The sequence below is a fragment of the Notolepis coatsorum genome (genome assembly GCF_963971535.1).
Source record: "Notolepis coatsorum genome assembly, chromosome: 17".
Classification (NCBI taxonomy): Eukaryota; Metazoa; Chordata; class Actinopteri; order Aulopiformes; family Paralepididae; genus Notolepis; species Notolepis coatsorum.
Window position 1 is genome coordinate 95,109,455 of NC_140181.1, and position 20,078 is coordinate 95,129,532.

At 47.5% G+C, this 20,078-nt stretch overlaps 1 protein-coding gene across 1 annotated transcript in view; it reads right to left on the reverse strand.

The window, feature by feature from the left end:
* Positions 1 to 20,078, reverse strand: part of slc17a9a (solute carrier family 17 member 9a) — a gene marked incomplete at its 5' end in the record, with an annotated part of 51,897 nt that continues 31,819 nt past the window's right edge. Inside the window, 4 exons of the mRNA XM_084333885.1 lie at positions 1 to 1,022; positions 2,265 to 2,294; positions 8,752 to 8,807; positions 11,743 to 11,858. Coding sequence (XP_084190011.1) covers positions 853 to 1,022; positions 2,265 to 2,294; positions 8,752 to 8,807; positions 11,743 to 11,858 — 372 coding nt within the window. The 3' untranslated portion in view covers positions 1 to 852. The remainder of the gene's footprint in view (positions 1,023 to 2,264; positions 2,295 to 8,751; positions 8,808 to 11,742; positions 11,859 to 20,078) is intronic.

Here is a 20,078-nt window from a genome sequence, read left to right on the forward strand (position 1 = left end):
GCTGTATTCCATCCCCCTAATTCACACACGGGCAAACACCCCACTCTCCCCAGCTGCACCCTATCCTCCCCTGATGAGGGGACTATATCTGCACCTCGACGCTGACCAGAAGCTGTCGTGGTATTAATTACACTACTGTGTCGTCAGCAAATTTGATGATTGTGTTGTTGTTCCGCTGTGCCACACAGTCAAATACTTCTGTTTAATCATCTTCCCTTTATTCATTTGCTTAGATTTTAGATATTTTGTACACTTGGTCTCAAGAAGGTGCTGAATGAGCTCAGTGAGCGAAATCTGATCATGGTGTTATTCACTGTCAAAGATGCAAAGAAAAATTATAATTTATATTCTCCTTTGTTTCATTACGATTTACTCAAGCAGACACAATATTTCTTACACTGGGAATACATTTCCTGAGGTCCATAGATGTTCCTAGATACCAGGAACATGCAAATTGACCTTGTAGAAGTGGATCAATCTTCCATTTACTTGGGCATGTACTTTTAGGCGGATTTTCAGAAAATAGGGCTGCAGCTTTTAACACTTTTTAATAAAGCCTCTATCCCTTCCCCTGGCAGCATCTTCTTCACTTGTCATGGAAATCCACAGAGGCACTTTTTCTCCACCTTTTTTCTAAACTACTTACTAACTTTCAATAAAAAAAATTCTAAAATGTGTACATGATATTGACAAATGTAATTTCCCATGAGCCAGACATGTCCTTGTTATGACAGAACAGTAAACAACTGGGAAATGTACACTTTCAAAATGTCCAGAGGCGGTTCAAAGGGTAACAATAGTCTCTTGGGCCGCGAGTCAGAGCCTGACCGCCCAGGTGAAGGTCAGCCGGGGTCAAGGGTGAGTCACTCTGCTGTAATCCTCCAGGTCCACGCGGCTGGCACCTCCAAACACAAGGTAACAGCCGAGGCCCGTGACATTGACCGCGGTGACGACGACGAACACTGCGGGCCACGACGAGGTGACCTCTATCAGGTAGCCAGAGAGAGAGACCAACACCAGTCCTGTGCAACACACACACACAAGGGACATTATTGATTTGTTATTATTAGTCCCGATGATAAAAGATAAAGATGAGAAGTTAGTGATGTTAGTGTAGGTGCTCCTTGCTGTACATTTCATATGAAATAGAATAGAATATAATCAAATATTTATTTTCCATGGGAACCTCAAGTGTAGAAACCAGCACACACAAAAAGAAATCAGTACATTTCAGAAATTAGTTAATGTAAGAATAATTATCAATTTGGGAGTGGAAATAGTTCTCACAGTCAGTGGCGGTGTTTTAGTTATTTTGCTCCTTATCCCCATTTGTCTATTGTGCCAATGTATATTTAAAAAAAAAAAATCTAACCCTAACTAACCGTACTGTCATGCACTTGTCCTAATAAACTAACCTACACTGTAGCACTCAACACTTTGATGAACATTGTTGCTCAGCTGATAGAGTTGTGCCCTTCCTGATGGCTTGTCGTACAGAACTTGTAAGTCGCTTTGGATAAAAGCATCAGCTAAATGACTAAATGTAAATGTAAATGTAAATGTATATTTTACACAAGATTAACAAGCATTAAAGTGGCAATCCTTAAAATCAAAATTTTTGGCGACATCTATTGGTGATACATGGTCATTGCTGTTTTGCACTGTATTGACTTGCTTTCCACCTTGAAGATCTTCTATTGATTCCAAACAAACTGCTGTTGCTGCTGGTGATGTAAAACACATCACTTCCTGTGTGACAGATGATTTCCCCGGGGATGTCTTACCAGACACCAGTGTTTAGAACAGCCAAGAACAGCAAATCGTTAGCCTCATACAATAATTGCCTAGGTAATTCTTTGGCCAAATTGAGATTTCTGGCTAACTGTAATCTCCTCACACTGCTGCATCGCCCTGGTGCCTATGTCCTCAGCCAATCAAAACGCGTGTTACATTAAAAAAAATCCTAATCTGCCTAACTCACTCGTGTGATTTGTGCCTTTTAACGTTATATACACAGATGGCGATCGCATGACTTAGGCAAGTATAACAACTGCCTTAGTGTATTGACATGTATGTATGTATGAGGAAAAAATGCCTAAGTCACGACATATTTAGTTTAAAAGTCGCCTTATTTTGTTGTGTTTTTGTATTTTTGTATTTTAATATAATATTATTGTGTTGTATCAGTTGGTGATCGAGAGTGGCTAAATAGACAGTTATATATATGAAAATGTTCAAGATTATTCCTTTAAAATGATACATACCCATGAAAGCACCACACATATTCATGAAACCTGTATGAAAAAGATACACATTTGTTACATATATGTCAAAATGATTGAACCTTTGCAGAATGACAGCCAGCTGTGCCTGTATTAAATAGTTCAGATTTACTACTTACAAATTATGTTGTTGAACAGTAGGGTCCTTTCTCAGCACAATCCATGCTGTTCCTCATACTAGCTCTGGTTAGTTAGTAGTGGGTTAAAGTTAGTGGGGTCAAGCTCCTGTCTGACTGTATTTCAGTTGTCTTCAGTCGACTTGTAGAAACAGGAACTTGACCCCATTCACTTTGCATTGGTTTATGGCTTTGGATCGTGCTGAGAAAGGATTATATCGACCAATTAGTAATTAGTAGATCATCATTAGTAAGTAGTAGATCATTAGTAAGTAGGTAAATGTTTAAAAAGATCAGAACTATCCCTTTAACCCTTTCACTACTACACTATAGAGGGTTAACCCATTTCACTACCACACTGCAAAGGGTTAACCCTTTCACTACCACACTACATACGGTTAACCTTTCACTACCACGCTACAGAAGGTTAACCTTTCACTACCACGCTACAGAAGGTTAACCCTTTCACTACCACTACAGAAGGTTAACCTTCCACTATCACACTACAGAAGGTTAACTTTTCCCTACCACACTACAGAAGGTTAACCTTTCACTACCACTATGACAAGGAAAGATGAAATTACCTACCTGGGTTCCATCCTAGAGGCTAATCTTTCCTGTGACAAAATGGCATCCAATGTAATAAAAAAAGTCAACCAACGAACTCGATTCTTGTACCGGATCTCCTCTCTGGTAAACAAGAATACCCTGAAGACTTTGGCAGGAGCACTCATTCAAGGGTACTACAACTATGCGTGCACCTCATGGTACCAAAGCACCTCAAAGGCGCTAAAAACAAAATTACAAACATCTCAAAACAAACTGGTCAGACTACTGCTTGACCTTACTCCTAGAACCCACCTCACCCCTGCCCACTTTGACAACCTAGGATGGCATAGAGTAGACGACAGAGTACAGCAACTTGCAATGGGCCTGGTCTACAAGATACACTACGCGACCAAGGTACCCATGTACATGTCAAAATACTTCCCAAAGGTCAGTGAATACCACGATCACAACACCAGAGGGAGCTCCACAAATCATGTTAAACCCAGATTCGGCTCAAACAAGGGACTAAACACGTTTAGCAATTATGCCACATCAATGTGGAACGCCCTACCCAAAGCTGTAAAGGAATGTGAATCACTACCCACTTTCAAAAGCACTCTCAAAGAACACCTACGGGAGACTGCAATTCGAAACTGGCCCCTACAAATGTCCTAACCCAGTTGTACAGTAAATAACCAAGTATGGCTTTGTCAGTATTCCAATGTACAGTGTACAGTGTCCCCCCCCCCTACCCAACCCCCCCCCCCCCCCCCACCTCCAATGTACAGCCCCCACCCACCCACCCAACCCCACCCCAACCACCCAACCTCCCCCAATGTACAGTTTCTACGTCAAATGTATATACACTCTTTTTCTGGACACTTTTTGTATCACAAACAGTACTGTATTTGCAAATCTGATATGTCATAAATGTATAGATGTAGCAGTACTGTCTATCTGTATGTCATGTATGTCATATATGTTATGATGAATTGAAAATGGGGGACCCTGATGTAAACAAGACGAAAGTCTTTCTCTGGTCTGCATCCCCTTAACAATTGTATGTATTGAGCTGTACTGTACTGTACCCATTCGGCAATCTGTTAATAAACTTTTCAATCAATCAATCAATCAAAGAAGATTAACCTTTCACTACCACACTACAGAAGGTTAACCTTTCACTACCACAATACAGGTTAACCTTTCCCTACCACACTACAGAAGGTTAACCTTTCACTATCACGCTACAGAAGGTTAACCTTTCCCTACCACACTACAGAAGGTTAACCTTTCCCTAGGCTACCACACTACAGAAGGTTCTGCATCATAGTGGCTCTCGCTCGGCGTCACTCATGCACTGTCCTCGCACACGTGCACGCGCACTGAATAAAATTCCACAATGTACCTTTATCCCAGTATTCGTCTGACCACACCCCTCGTTAGCTTACCTTCATAAGCAGGTGTGTGGTCATCTGCTCTCCTCCTTCTCGCTTTCACCACAAGGAAGTGCCTGGTAGATCCCCACTTGACGTGTTGTTAGTTGAAAAGAGTTGAGACGTGTTTACATTGTGCTTAGTTTTTTCTTCTCTCATAACTATTCAAAAAGAAAAAGCTAAGTCATAATGTCTACTTCGGAGAGTAGACCCACTCTTCACCAGCGGTTCTCCATTCCCGCCTCTGTCGTGCGTGCTGGTGCGGGGCTGCTGCCACTTCGTGGTTGCCGACCCAGCCCAGGAGACAGCCGATGGATAGTTTGCCTCTCCGAGGAGCCGATGCATAGGTGCCGTCGCCCCGGCGGTGGCCTGATCTCGACTCTGGTTCCTCTGGTTCCAGGGAATCGTCCGTTGTTGAGCGGCCGGTTCTTTTGGTTCCGGAGGATTTGCGACGCAAGCTTTTCGTGTCTGCTCGTTCACGTCGCAAGATGGTGGCCTGCAGACGTGAACGGCCTGGGTTTGGGGAATTGCTGGAGACCAGCGAGGATGCGTCGGTCTCTGCATGTCCGATGGAAACTGAGGATTTCATGGAAGAGTCGGACGGATTCTTGTTTGAAGGCCCTGTGGAGGCGAGTATCCCTCCCGTCCAGGAAACACCGGAGGGGGGAGAAATGCCTCCTTGGGGCGCCTTGTTCGAGGATGTCGGGGGAACCACCTCGGCCTCTTCGGCAGGATGCCCTGCTATCAGCCGCATCAGACTGTGGCTCCTCAACCGGTCGAAGCCTGCTGCATGTGAGGGATGCGGGTTCGGTGGAGGAAAGTCAGCAGGGGGAACTGCGGGCTTTGTTTCCCGAGCTCATGGCGGTAGCTGCCGCTGCAAACGGCGTGCCGCTGCCGCAGCCATTGCCTGCTCCTGCCCCCGATGATCTCATAGGTCATCTCTGGCAGCGTCGCCCGGTGAGAGGGGTGGACGTTGTCTACCCATTTTTCCCCTCAATGGGGGCCTATGTTCGTCGGGGCCAGGCGGTGTCTCACATCATGGGACTTACTCCCGCCTACGTACCAGTTACGCGGGTGTCGGGGTTGGTCAAAGGTATGAGAGAGGGTGTGCCACGGCTTGATAGGCCGATGGCCGCTCTCCTCTGTCCGGATGTGGTGTGGGAGCCATTATGCAAGCCGGTTCTCCATGGAAGATCGGCTAGGCGATTGGCATATTGGGGTGACCAGTCATTTATCGCTGGTACACAGTCGCTGGCTGCGGCTTCTAACATCGCGCAGCTGGCTAGATTTGTATCGGGGATAATGACGGGCGGCACGGGTCTGACCGAGGTAAAATGCGATCAGATCACCCAGGCGGCAGGAGCTGTCCTGCATCTTACCCAGGTGCAGGCCATAGCCTCGGGGAAGATGCGCGCCCTGGCCACCCTGACCCAGCGCCACCTTTGGCTGGAGCAGGCTCGAGTGCCAGAGAAGAAGAGAGCCCCTCTTCTGACGGCCGACCTCTCCAATGCTGGATTATTCGGGAAGGCCCTGCAGCTGATGACCTCAACGTGCAGAGAAATGGCTGAGGAGCGGTCCGTGCTCCAGCCCCATTTTCCGCCTCCCGTTCTTGCCGGTGGAGTCAGAAGGCTTCCACGACGTCGAGCTCCCTCCGCCGTGCCTACCACTGCCTCCGCCGCCACTGCTGGCTCCTCCAAGAAGGCCAGGAGGAGAGACGGCGATTTTGCTGCCGCCGGTCCATCCACGACCGGAGGAGACGGTAGGGAACGACGTGACCAGGAGCCGATCCACTACCGTCCCTCCGGGGCTTCTCGGGGTGGCAAAACTCGAGCGGCTCGAGGCGGCAGACGCCGCTAAAGTGACTTTCCCCCTGTGGTCCCCTCTACACCCTCCCCGGCCCCCTCATGATTTTGTGCCGTAAAAATAAATAAAAAGTTCCCTAAAAGGGGACTATATTATTGGCCAAACAGTCCTGACACGACTCCTATTACAAACAGGAGTCGTGTACAGGGTTTCCCCCCGTCATAGCATATACATTGCTATGTTGACGGCTTCCGTGAGTTAAGATCTTTACGTAAGGTTTGTGGTGTTAAAGTGTCGGGTTAGAGCGTAGGGCTTACGGGTCTGCTACGCTCGATTTTATGTGTAAACTTGAGTCAGTTGGTCACGTGACTCACAGTTGACATGTCTTTTTCATAACTACGACTCATGTGGGAAGGCTTCTGGGAAGTTCGGTCTATACTCTTTGACAAAAGGAGTGACTGGATGTAAAAATGTAAACAGTTTTTACTCCCAGTTGTGCAGTTTGGGCTTATACTGTTGATGCTTCTTCTTTATTATTATGAAGAGTTGGAGTTGGTTGCATCTCACCCCTCTTGTCGTTCCCCTGGGCACCTTGGGGATTCAATGAAAGGTCTAAATAGCCTATTTATTGATGTGGATATACCCGACGCACACATAGTGCTAGTTCGGGATGTTCTGTTGGACATTAAGCAACTGACTGGCTGCTTGGGGTTAAAACTGCGTTTTTATAAGGCAACTGGGATGGGGGTTTTCCTCTTCCGACGACCTGTGTGGTTGTCGACGGATTCTCGTTCATATTGGGGGATGATGACGGAATGGATCTGAACATACGTAGAAGGGTTTCACGCCCTGGGGGTGGGCCGCCGGGCGCGGTTCGCAACGAACGTCTGGGTGGCGCCTTCTTTTCATGTTTAAGATCAACACGCATGTCTGCCCCTTCTCCTGGAGTTGGCAGGTCGGCGTGGTTAGGGCACGGGACTGGTTCTGGTCACGCTGGTCCGGATCAGTTGCACCCGTTGTCCGCCGGGGATGCAGATCTGCTGTTCTGGTACCCTGAGGGACTTGGGCTTTTTTCAGGGGGAAAAATGCCTGGTCGGTCCGGGTGTCACAGGGTTAAGCGCTATGGAGCCCTTGTTGGGTACATTGTATTCTACACTGTCGTAATGGCTTACGGCCGTGCCAACCTGTACACGCCCGATCTCGTCAGATCTCGGCCGCCATGCAGGTTGGTCTTGGTTAGTACTTGGTTGGGTGACCGCCTGGGAATACCAAGTACGGGGTGCTTGGGGTTGGTTCTCCATTTCTTTCGCTCTTCTCCAGGCTCGGGTTAACAGCCTGTTGCCTGGTTTTTTCCCCGGTGCGCTGCCTGCTTCCGTGGTAAGCCTTGTTATTACGGCCGTGCTGACTGCCTGTACTACAGGGTCAGTATGCCAGGCGGTGTACTATTGGGGGGACAGGGCCTGCTCGGCTGAGGGGCCTTTGTCCGAATACGCTGGCGATGTGGGGGGCGGGGTCACTAGGTGCCCACCTGGTGGGGTCTTGATGCTGGCATCATGGACTTCTCCGGGCCCCCGTTCCAGGGGGTCCAGTCCCTTTGGTGGGTCTGGGCCTTCCTTTCGCGCTCCGCTGCTACGGCCTTGCCACGGGGTTGGGTTTGCCCTTGACCCCGTGATTCTGGGGGCAGTAACGAGGTTGTTCCCTCCGTTCGTTCCCGGGTGGCATGCGGGTTGTGCGTGTGTGTAGTCGTGGGGTCAGGCCACGGTCTGCTCACCCTGTGCGTTGAGTTGCTTGAGTGCCTCTTCGCACGGTCGGGTCCGTCGCCCTCCCGGGAACCTCCAATAGGGGGGGTGCCCTCCATTAGGGGGGGTCGGGGGGGCTCGGCCCTCCCTGTTCTGATGGTTGTGGGGGGCCTTCAGCGGGGTGTATTTGTCGGCCGGTGGCTCTCGCTCGGCCTCCCTTGTGCATGAGTGACGCCGAGCGAGAGCCACTATGATGCAGAACGTTAGGTTATGAATATAACCAAGTTCTGTTAATAGTGGTGACGCTCGGCGTCCGACGCCGCTGCAGCCCTTGATCTCACCTTGTGGTGAAAGCTTGGGAAGGAGGAGAGCAGATGACCACACACCTGCTTATGAAGGTAAGCAAACGAGAGGTGTGGTCAGATGAATACTGGGATAAAGGTACATTGTGGAATTTTATTCAGTGCGCGTGCACGTGTGCGAGGACAGTGCATGAGTGACGCCGAGCGTCACCACTATTAACAGAACTTGGTTATATTCATAACCTAACGTTAACCTTTCACTATCACACTACAGAAGGTTAACCTTTCACTACCACACTACAGAAGATTAACCCTTCACTACCACACTACAGAAGATTAACCCTTCACTACCACACTACAGAAGGTTAACCCTTCACTACCACACTACAGAAGGTTCACTACCACACTAAGGAAGGTTCACTACCACACTACAGATGGTTAACACTTCACTACCACACTACAGAAGGTTAACCTTCTGTAGTGTGGTAGTGAAAGGGTTAAGGAAACATTGCAGGTTCGAGTCTCACCATATAGGGCTCCAGCACATGACGGGGCAAGATCCTGTACATTCACAGACACACCACTGACACACACATAGGGATGATAAAGTTATAGTTATTGAACCTCATTACATCCTAATACACCCACTAGAGGCCTTGCACGGAATGTTTGTGTTGTTGTCTTTCTTCCAACATGGCTGCCTGTAACTATTGGTAACCATTTTCGAAAGAAAATGCCTAATTTCTATGCAGTGCAGAGTAGAATAAACAATAGAAAGCCATTATATTACGGTTCCACTGTGACTTGTTAACAATGTCCAGTAATACATTTCTATTTTCTTTTCTATATAGTTCTCACACTGAGCAATCACTGTTTTGCACATAGCAACCATCGTCTCTACCAACGTGGAGGAAAAATTGGCATTCTAAACATTCTGTGAAAGGCCTCTATTATAATATGTTCAGCTCTAAATTAATGCACACAAAATGGATGACACATTAAACTATAGATGATTGAATTAAGATTGATTTAAGTGTAACACTAAACAGAACTGGTTGGATGTGTTGGTTTAAGGTACGTTAATGAATGCTCTCTTTCCATTGGCCACGTTGTGGACACATGGCTAACTCTGACTCTGGTGGAGTTGGTGGTGAGTTCTTGGGCCTCGTCCACACTGCAAGCCTTAGTGCTCACTTCTGGTTCATTGCGCAGGTCCGATATCTTTAGTTTGAACCCTTTCACTACCACACGACAAAGGGTTAACCCTTTCACAACCACACTACAGAAGGTTAATCCTTTCACTAAAATATATATATAAATATATAATATATATATATATATATATATATATATATATATATATATATATATATATATTATAGGCAAAAATAGGCAAAAATAAGCTTGTGCTTCAGCCTATTCCTTTTTTGGGTCATTGAGTTTGGATTTTGTGTGTGAGCTTACTTTGAATATGTACATTTGTGTGTTTTTGATTTGTCTGTAAACAAAGACCGAAAATAAACTATTAATTCATTCATTCACTACCACACTACAGAAACCGTCTGTAGTGTGGTAGTGAAGGGGTTAACCTTCTGCAGTGTGGTCAGGTAGTGAAAGGGTTAAATGTGGTTACGCCCATGAACTGACCCGCGTGTGCAGATTAACAATAAAGAAGATGGATGTAAAAAATAATTGTGACGAATGTCAATCTAGACTAGTGACGCAAAAGTCACATGAAAGTCGCATGACTATTCAGTCTTGTTCAGGTTGCATTGCAAAGAAATCTGACCTGTATCTGATTTAGGACCACATATTATGAAAGTGGCCCAAATCAGATTTGAAAAGATCAGATTCCATGTGATGTGTGCTGTTCACACTGTCATGAAAATAACAGATCTGAGTCACATAATGAGCAAAGAAATCAGATTCGGGCCACTGTCGCCTGCAGTGTGAACGTGGCCTTATAAAAAGTGGCTGCCAAGACCAAGTTGACAGGTCAGACGTTGTAGATTAAACTGATTAATCAAGGCTAATTAATCAGTGTCCGATTTGTTGCAGTGGTTATCAATTCTGGGTGTGTATTTTTGAAAACGACAACAGTTGGAGGATGGCTCCCTCTGGTGGCTCCTTGCATGTCAACTCCTTGCGCCATACGATTGATAATAACGTAATTTTCACAGGGCGACGGCTGAAATCCAGACTTCAGTAATATAATGCCCTATTGCTATTTTTAACATTTTCTATTTAGCTATTTTCGACATTTGTACATGTGATTGTAAAAGTGAGTTACAATTGGATATTTAGCATTTGAGCATTTAGCTTTTTTTGATTATATATTAGATTAGATTTAGACTATTGGATTATTAGATTATATATTACATATTTAGCATTCTAGAATTTAGTTTTTTTAGAATATATATTAGATTCGATTTAGATTATTAGATTATATATTGTAACTATATTTATTTTAGGGCAAAATACCTGAGAGGGCATACATACCCTCATCTCGCACCTTGTTGCCCATATGCGCATGTCCAGAGTTAATTATATTGTATATTGTTTACACTACCTTTTTATTAAATTTTCATTTTTACTTCTCCACTGTACTATAATTCTGGACCTGTACCTGTATGTCTTCCTGGGCCTGTACCCCCCCTCCCCCCTCCCCCATGCTGCTATGATACCGAATTTACCCAAGGGGATCAATAAAGGAATACCTTATCTTATTATCTTATCTTGCTGCAACAACATTATTATGTTATCAACTTACATTTTGAATTAGCTGTTAAATTAGTTGCGTGTATGAACAAATGTTATATGTTATGATATAATTATTAATTATGTTGCACGGTCACAATGGAAGACTCCAGGAAGAATAGCTACAGCAATGCTGTAGCTTTAGCTAATTTGGGATCCTAATAAACGAAAACGAAACATAACGAAACAAACCGAAACAAAACGAAATGAAACAAAACTAAACGAAATGAAACAAAACAAAAACAATTATAAATAAATTAAATTAAACTAAACAAAAAATTTACAATTTGTTGTTAAAAACAATATTGATTGGGCCGTCTTAGACCAGAAGAATAACATGACATGGATCCATGGATTCTAGTAAGGCTAAGACCACTTATCGATTTATCAATAATTGTGGCGTCACTTATCGATATTTTTTTCTTTAAAAAAATAATATATATACTATTATTTAACGTTAGTTTGTGTGTGTGATAATAATATATATATTTATTTTTAATAATCTTTTTAAAATATATATTCTTTAATTTATAATAGATATTTATCGATAATTTTGTCCCGATTTATCAATTCTTCTAAATGGCATACCGTTGCAGCCTTGGATTCTAGCCAGTAGGTTACATGGAGCAGGGGATCAAGGAGAACAGGTCCAGGCAGGATTTGATTCTAGGTCAATGGAAGTATGTATAGTTCCAGATGGATGAGAATGAAACCAGTGCAACGTCACCTATAGGCACATAGTGCACATCTTACTGACGCACCTGGTGCTGAAGGTACCCAACCCCATCGAGGCAGATATGCATGTCAGAGCCAGGCGGTATGAGGTGGGTTTACACAAGAACAGGAGAAATACACTCGATCCACCCATGGCAAAGAGCTGAGGATGGGGAGAGAGGGAGAGAAAGAGAGTAACATCTGGAAATATATAACAGTAACACTCATATACACATATTTGCCATCTTCCCCAGAGTCCATTTTGGAGTATTTGGGGAAGTTGTATTACTTAACTTTAGAGGAGCTAGGCTAGCTGCTCCCTACTGCTTCCAGTCCTTGTGCTAAGCTAGGCTAGCTGCTCTCTACTCCAGTCATTGTGCTAAGCTAGGCTAGCTGCTCCCATTGTGAGGATTTGCCTGTCCCTGGACCTTTTTTCCCTGTCTACTCTCCTCAACAGCCCCCACCCTTGCGAGGACTTTTCCCTGTCTCCTACTCTTCACCAGCCCCCACCCTTGCGAGGACTTTTCCCTGTCTCCTACTCTTCACCAGCCCCCACCTTTGGACATTCTTGTTCCTCTACCTTCACGCACCTGTTGGGAGTTTGCGATCAGCTCGGGAGAGTACTTAGGTTGCAGACTCCCCTCCAGTCCTGGTCGGGTCGTTCTGTGTTCTGTTCTGTGTTCTGTACGTCGGTTCTGTACGCTGTACGCGTCTGTACGCTGTACGCTTCTGTACGCTGGTTCTGTACGTTACCATCTACTGCCGTTTCCTGGAGTGGGACATCGTCTTCGCTCTCTATACTTCCACGGGAGGATCCCTTTGTTCTCACTCCAGACGTCGTGCCATCTTGTTGCTACCATCACCTGCCGCGTCTCCGGCGTGAGACGATGTGCCAGCCATCACCACCTGTCGCCGTGTGCCTGGAGTGGGACACCGCCTTCGCTCTCTAATTCTCTACGGGAGGACTCCAGTGTTCCCACTCCAGACGTCAAGCCGGTTCGCCATCGCTCCCTATTCCACGGGGGGATGGCGTGTTCTCCCTCGGACCCCGGCTCGCCATCGCTCCCTATTCCACGGGGGGATGGCGTGTTCTCCCTCGGACCCCGGCTCGCCATCGCTCCCTATTCCACGGGGGGATGGCGTGTTCTCGCCCCGGTCCCCTGGGACCCCCTTTGTTCTGCGCTGCCCGTCTGCAGCATCCGAGGAGGAGGAGGAGGATTCCTTTCTGAGCAGCAGAGCCCTACTCGGTGTAGGGACGGAAGAGGATCCCCGTGCCGGCCTCCGCCGTCGGACCCCTGTCCCCGTGCCCGGCCTCCGCCGTCGGGCCCCTGTCCCGGTGCCCGGCCTCCGCCGTTGGATTCCTGTCCCCGTCCCCAGCCCCTCTCTCCGGGCCTCTGTCCCTGTCTCTAGCCCGCCTCTCCGGGCCTCTGTCCCTGTCCCCCTCTCCAGTGCCCCTGGTCCCTTAGCCTGTTCGCCCGTTAAAGGCACAGTGCCGCAGTTTTCAGATTTCATGGACTCTAGTGTTTTTTGTGTTCTCCCTTAAAGGGACTGTGCTGCTTTTTGTTATATAATAAATATTGCCCTGTTTTGGCTTACTCTTGTGTTGTGCGATTGGGGTCGGTTTCAAACCATAACACCCATACTGCTTCCAGTCCTTGTGTTAAGCTAGGCTAGCTGCTCCCTACTCCTTCCAGTATTTGTGTTAAGATAGACTAGCTGCTCCCTACTGCTTCCAGTCTTTGCGTTAAGATAGACTAGCTGCTCCCTACTGCTTCCAGTCTTTGCGCTAAGCTAGACTAGCTGCTCCCTACTGCTTCCAGTCTTTGCGCTAAGCTAGGCTAGCTGCTCCCGACCCTACTGGTTCCAGTCTTTGCGCTAAGATAGACTAGCTGATCCCTACTGCTTCCAGTCTTTGTGCTAAAATAGACTAGCTGCTCCCTACTGGTTCCAGTCTTTGCGCTAAAATAGACTAGCTGCTCCCTACTAGTTCCAGTCTTTGCGCTAAGAAAGATAGATTAGCTGCTCCCCACTGGTTCCAGTCTTTGCGCTAAGAAAGATAGACTAGCTGCTCCCCACTGGTTCCAGTCTTTGTGCTAAGAAAGATAGACTAGCTGCTCCCTACTAGTTCCAGTATTTGCGCTAAGAAAGATAGACTAGCTGCTCCCTACTGCCTCTAGTCCTTGTGTTAAGCTAGGCTAGCTGCTCCGTACTGCCTCTAGTCCTTGTGTTAAGCTAGGCTAGCTGCTCCGTACTGCCTCCAGTCCTTGTGCTAAGCTAGGCTAGCTGCTCCATGCTACTGCTTCCAGTCCTTGTGTTAAGCTAAACTAGCTGCTCCCTACTACCTCCAGTCCTTGTGCTAAGCTAGGCTAGCTGCTCCCTACTGCTTCCAGTCCTTGTGTTAAGCTAAACTAGCTGCTCCCTACTGCCTCCAGTCCTTGCGTTAAGCTAGGCTAGCTACTCCCTACTGTTTCCAGTCCTTGTGCTAAGCTAGGCTAGCTGCTCCCTACTGCTTCCAGTCCTTGTGCTAAGCTAGACTAGCTGCTCCCTACTGCTTCCAGTCCTTGTGTTAAGCTAGGCTAGGTGCTCCCTACTGCTTCCAGTCCTTGCGTTAAGCTAAGATAGGCTAGCTGCTCCCTACTGCTTCCAGTCCTTGCGTTAAGCTAAGCTAGCTGCTCTGTACTGTCTCCAGTCCTTGCGTTAAGCTAAGCTAGGCTAGCTGCTCCCTACTGCTTCCAGTCCTTGCGTTAAGCTAAGCTAGGCTAGCTGCTCCCTACTGCTTCCAGTCCTTGAGTTAAGCTAAACTCGGCTAGCTGCTCCCTACTGCTTCCAGTCCTTGCGTTAAGCTAGGCTAGCATGCACCTGGACCTCTCTCTGGGGCTACTGGACACACAGAGATGAAATTGATGTCAACCCTCTTGTCTTACTCTGGAGAAGATGGCAAATAAGTTTAGTTCCCAAAATGTTGAACTGCTCCTTTAACAAAGCTATTCCTGGAAATGTAGAAACATCTACACAGGCATACCTACAGAGAAGGGAACAACGATGTGATATGTCTGTACTATATTAGGGTGTTGTCACGTAATTGCATGTTTGGCACAGCTCCGAGCATAACCAGCTAGTCTAGATATACCTCTTTGGTATACTTTCATGATTTGAACCAACCACTGAATATGGTGTTATAGATCGTATAGCTTTACGCTCTGCTCTATTGGAACTATCCCTTTATCCACTCTAATAATGAATAACTTTCTCCACATGCACACACCTATTTACCTCCGCCTGGCCACACCCACATCCGCTCCTATATAAGCAGGGTCGTGGCCACACAATCAGCTCCTTCCCTACTTTCACCACCGAAAGTGTCTGTATACACCACTTTAAGTTTAGTGCCAAAGTAGTTTGTTGGAGAGGAGCTACGTTGACATTGTAGCTTTGTTTTTTCTCTCTCGCTATTTTTCGAAAAAACAAAGAGATAATGTTTTCACCGTCGGAGGGTCTAGACGACTACAACGCTACCCTCCACCAGCGCTTCACTATCGCGGCGTCCTCTGTGCGTCGTGGGGCATCTCTGGTTCCATGGTCGTGGCAGGCAGGTGCGCCTGGGTGGCGCCCGGAGGAGAGTGTGCTTCGCAGAGGGGCCGCTGAGCTCCCATCTCCTGTGAGGTGGCAGAGTTCCGGCCCTGGTTCCCCCGCCAGAGGGCAGTCGGCCGATAGGCAGACAGTTCCTCTGGTGGCCGGGGATTTGCGTCGCAGACTCTTCGCCTCGGCTCGCTCTCGTCGTAAGACGGCGAGCATCGGGGGTGAACGGCCTGGTGGTAGTGTTGTGCTGGAGCCGAGCGAGAGTTCTCTCGCCTCTTCTCCATATCCGATGGAGACTGAGGATTACATGGAGGGGGCGGGGGCTCTCTTGTTCGAAGGCCCAGTGGAGACATGTCACTCTCCCCATCAGGGAGTGGCAGGGAGTGCTACGTGGGGACCCTCGCTACCTGGGGACCCTCGTACTCTGGGACTGGGTTAAAACCTCCACCCCGGAGACGAGATGCCCAGCTATCTGCCGTGTCGGACGATGGCGCCCAGTGCAGCCTCCCGTACACGAGGGATGCGAGTGACGTGGAAGAAGGTATGCAAGGGGAGTTGCTTGCCTTGTTCCCCGAGCTCATGGCGGCTGCCGCAGCCTCCAATGGCGTGGGGTTGCCGCAGCCACTGCCGGCACCTGTTCCCGATGACATGATAGGTCATCTCTGGCAATGTCATCCTGTGAGAGAGACAGGCGTTGTCTGTCCATTCTTCCCAGCAATGGAGGCTTACGTGGCGCGGGGACAGGTAATATCCTGCATCGTTGGCCTTACCCCCGCCTACGTGCCAGTCACACGGGTGGTGGGTTTGGTCAAGGGGCTAAGGGACGGGGTGCCTCGACTTGATAGCCCGATGGCATCCATCCTTTGCCCCGAGATGGTGTGGGAGCCATTAAGAAAGCCAGTTCCCCAGGGGAAGTCGGCTAGGCAGTTGGCTTCATGGAGTGACCAGGTGTACATCGCCTCGACACAGAGCCTGGATGCAACCTCCAACATTGCGCAGGGCAAACAGCGTTCTGCACGCGGCAGGCGACACTAGTGACTCCCCTGTTTGCCCCCCCCCCCCCCCGCCCAAAAATATGATTTTGTTATTAAATAAAGGGTCCCTCCTGGTGAGGGACTGTTTTTTGTTACAAAACGTGTGTTTATTCACTATATATTTGGGGATACGATGTAAACCCTCAACTACTGTTGGGGTTGTGTTCTTGCTTAGGAAGTGGGGCAGTTTTCTCTGAAAATAGTTTTTTGGTCGCTATTATGTATGAGCTTAGCAAGGCCTGTAGCTAGCACTTGGTCGAGGACTTATGTCTTCTCTCGTCATAAAAGACGGCGTCAGACCAGGCTGCAGAAACAAATTAGTGGGGGGGCATAAAATGTTCTCGGGGGGGGCACAATGGTTTTTCAACACAGGTTCCCTTTTATACGTTTCAGCTGGGACAGCGGCACTGTGGCTTGCTTGGCGCTGCCCACGGTGCTGAACTAAACAGCAGAGAGGCAATTGAAAAATCTAATTTCTCTCTATCTTAAGAACTTTCACTTATACAAAAACAGACTGAACGGATATATATAACAGACCTGCTGGGGCAGCGGACTGAGAGCAGGGGACACAAACAGGCTGGATAAGATGGTCAAGAAGGCCAGTAGCGTGGTTGGGGTGGAGCTGGACTCTAGCGAGGGTGGCGGAGAGGAGGAACCTTGCTAAGCTCCAGGCCATCAGGGAAAACCCCTCCCACCCACTATATACAGACTTGGCTGACAGGAGGAGCATGTTATAGGCTCACACTACCTAAATGCAGCACTGAACGGCACAGGAAGTCCTTCATTCCGACAGCCATCAGACTATACAATGCATCACTGTGCCTCACTGCATCACTGAGCACAGAGTGACAGTTACCATCTTCCTGGACTCTTACTTTTTAAACAGCACTGTGCAATATTACACCTGTAGACTTCAGTATATTTTTACTGTATTTATTTACTGTATATTTTATTCTATTTTTATTCTATTTCATTTTATTCTATTCTTAGGCCATTTGTTTTGTTATTCTTATTTGTGACTTGTTCTGTCTAAATGTTTAATGTTGAGTGCTTTGCAGTGTCAAATTTCCCTCAGGATAATACATTTCTATTCTATTCTATTCTATATCTTTGAAAAGTCTCCATTTATTCAACACTTCTGAATTCACTGACAAACTGAACTGAACTGACAAAAATAAGGTGCATAAAAAAGCAAACAAAATTCCTCCACAGGCTACTCACCATCATAAGTATAGAGAGGCAAGCGGTGTTTGGGGACAGAGTGAAATCTTCTTAAAACACTGCCCCTCCACTCATTCCTGAACTTTTTTGTTAAGTCCTTCTCAAATGCCAACTGAATTAAATTGGCCTTAGTTGCGCCGATGAAGCATACTAATTATATGAATTGAAAATGGGGGACCCTGACGGAAACAAGACAAACATCTTTTTCAGGTCTGCATCCCCTTAACAATTGTATGTATTGAGCCGTACTGTATTGTACCCATTCTGCAATCTGTTAAATAAAGTTTTCATTCATTCATGTTCTGTAAAGACGTTCTTGAGGGTAGAAAACAAATTCTCACAGAGTGCCGTGCTAGCTTCAGTAGTGTTGTTGTTGACATCAGTGCCCACTAGGGCTGTCCCCGACTAAGGATTTGGATAGTTGACTTTGATAAAAAAAAAAAAAGAGAAGATTTACCAGGGTGGGCCGCCCATGGCGCCGGGAATGGACGCGTGTAGCTTATTCCCAGCGGAAGAGTGCGTCGCGTGCTTCCGCGTTTTCTCTGATTGGCCATGACGCCCATGTGACCGCGGCAGCGCGAGAGAGCTGCAGCGCGGAAATAGGCCGCTGGGAATAAGCTATAGGCGGAATGGACGGCGTTCTTTTTGCAGTAGTAAGAGTGAACTTTTTCCTTTTTTATTGTATGAAGGGGGTTGTGTGTGTTCATGTTCTACGTTTAAGTAAACGTGGCATTGAGTCCACAACTGGGTTGAGTGTTAGCCTGCAGAAGTGGTTACATAGCTATTGTACCAAGGTCCTTTGGACCCTCTCTTTAAATCTGTTGTTTTTTCTTTACTTTAGGGTAAAGGTATAAAAATGCAGGTGGCAAGTTTTCGCACATGAGCCTAAGCCTTGTATAAAAGCCCATTTCTTACACAAACGAGTTTATCGTCTGTGGCTGGTGTGCAGAATGTAAAGTTATTACCCTAACAGGTATATGCGCTTTCATGTAGCGCGCTAACAACTGGTGTCATGGCGCTGCTTTGTTGTTGCATCGTATCAGGGGTGAGGGGTCATATGGGGTGAACTGATAAACCCCTCCCCCCTTTACTGATTGGCCAGGGGGTTGGGCCTCCTGTCCGTCAGTCTCCCTGTCGGGCTGTGGGGTCAGCGCGTCACAGGGAGGGGGAAGGGGGGGTGGGTTCCCTGGTCCCACTCCATATTAGGATGGGTGGGTCACGGGATTTCCCCGGCCATGGAATACGTCACTAGGCGCGTTTTCTATTGGCCATGAGACATCTGTGAGTTTTTCAGGCTCTGTGCTGCGGACCGCTGTCATTGTCAAAGTTGGATGATGCGATGCATTTGAAAACTGTTTGTTTTCTGCTCTGCTCTCTATTAAAGTGTGTATTGGGCCTTTGGTCACTTGGCCCAATTATTATGTTTTTCAATTGTTACTCACGTAGAGGTCTCTCTGGGGGATTTTCTGTCTTCCCCTCTTGTGTAAAGAGCAGAATTGACAGGGTTTACCCTCAGACGCGTCATATGAGACCCGTATCTGTGTCTTATTGACCGGCTTCCTACTGCTCGTCCCAGACAGCATGGAGGGAACGTTGTCTGGTGTTTCTTATTAGAATTCACCATTGATGTGTTTTGGGTTCTCAACATGCATATAGCGCTGGCCCTGGGTGCTTTCAATGTGGAACCACGTTATGGGATGGCGCGCTTTGGTTGCCCAATTCATAGAAACAGCGTTTTTTATGCGGGTGGCTGGGAAGGAGATTTTATCTCTACCGAGCACCAGTGCACTAGGTTAGACTCGACGGCTCACGTACATCTCCGGGGGGAGATGACGGAGTAGATCAATACATTGGCGGAGGGGTCTCACACCCATGAGGTGGGCCACCAGGAGCAGTGCATTCGTGTACTGACCGTCTTGGTGGCGCCCTCTGTGATGTTTTGGATCGACACGTGTACCTACCCCCCTTTTAGGACTGGGGATGGCGGCATGACTAGGACACAGGACTGGTTCTGGTCGCGCCGGACCAGGTCAGTTAACCCGTTGTCCGCCGGGGCGCAGATCTGCTGTTCTGGTACCCCGAAGGACTTTGTGCTTTTCCGGGGGGAAAATGCCGGGTCGGCCCGGGCGTCGCGGGGATTGATGTCGTGGATGTGTGTGTCATGTGTATGCTACTACAAGTTGCCCTTAACAGTGAAGTGCTTGGTCCATACTGTGTTGTACCTTGCGCTGTGTTAGGGGGCCTGGTCCTTCTCCATTTGTTTCACCCATCCCTCCCCCTGCTGGGCGGGGATGGGAGGGGGCTGTCGAGGAGGTTGCTGTCAACCCCTCTAGGCATCCCTGTGTAGGTCCCGGTCCGCCAGGCCCAGGTCCGAACTCGTTCTCGTCGACCTGTTGGCCTGGGTTAACTCTTTGAAAACTGAAACACTTGTACTGCTTGTATAGCCTGTGTATACGTGCAGTTATGTTTCTGAGTTTTCTTGGTGGGTTAAGGGAACAACCGCCTCCTGTTAAACTAAACATAGGGGGGTGGTTGGTTCTCCAGTGTGT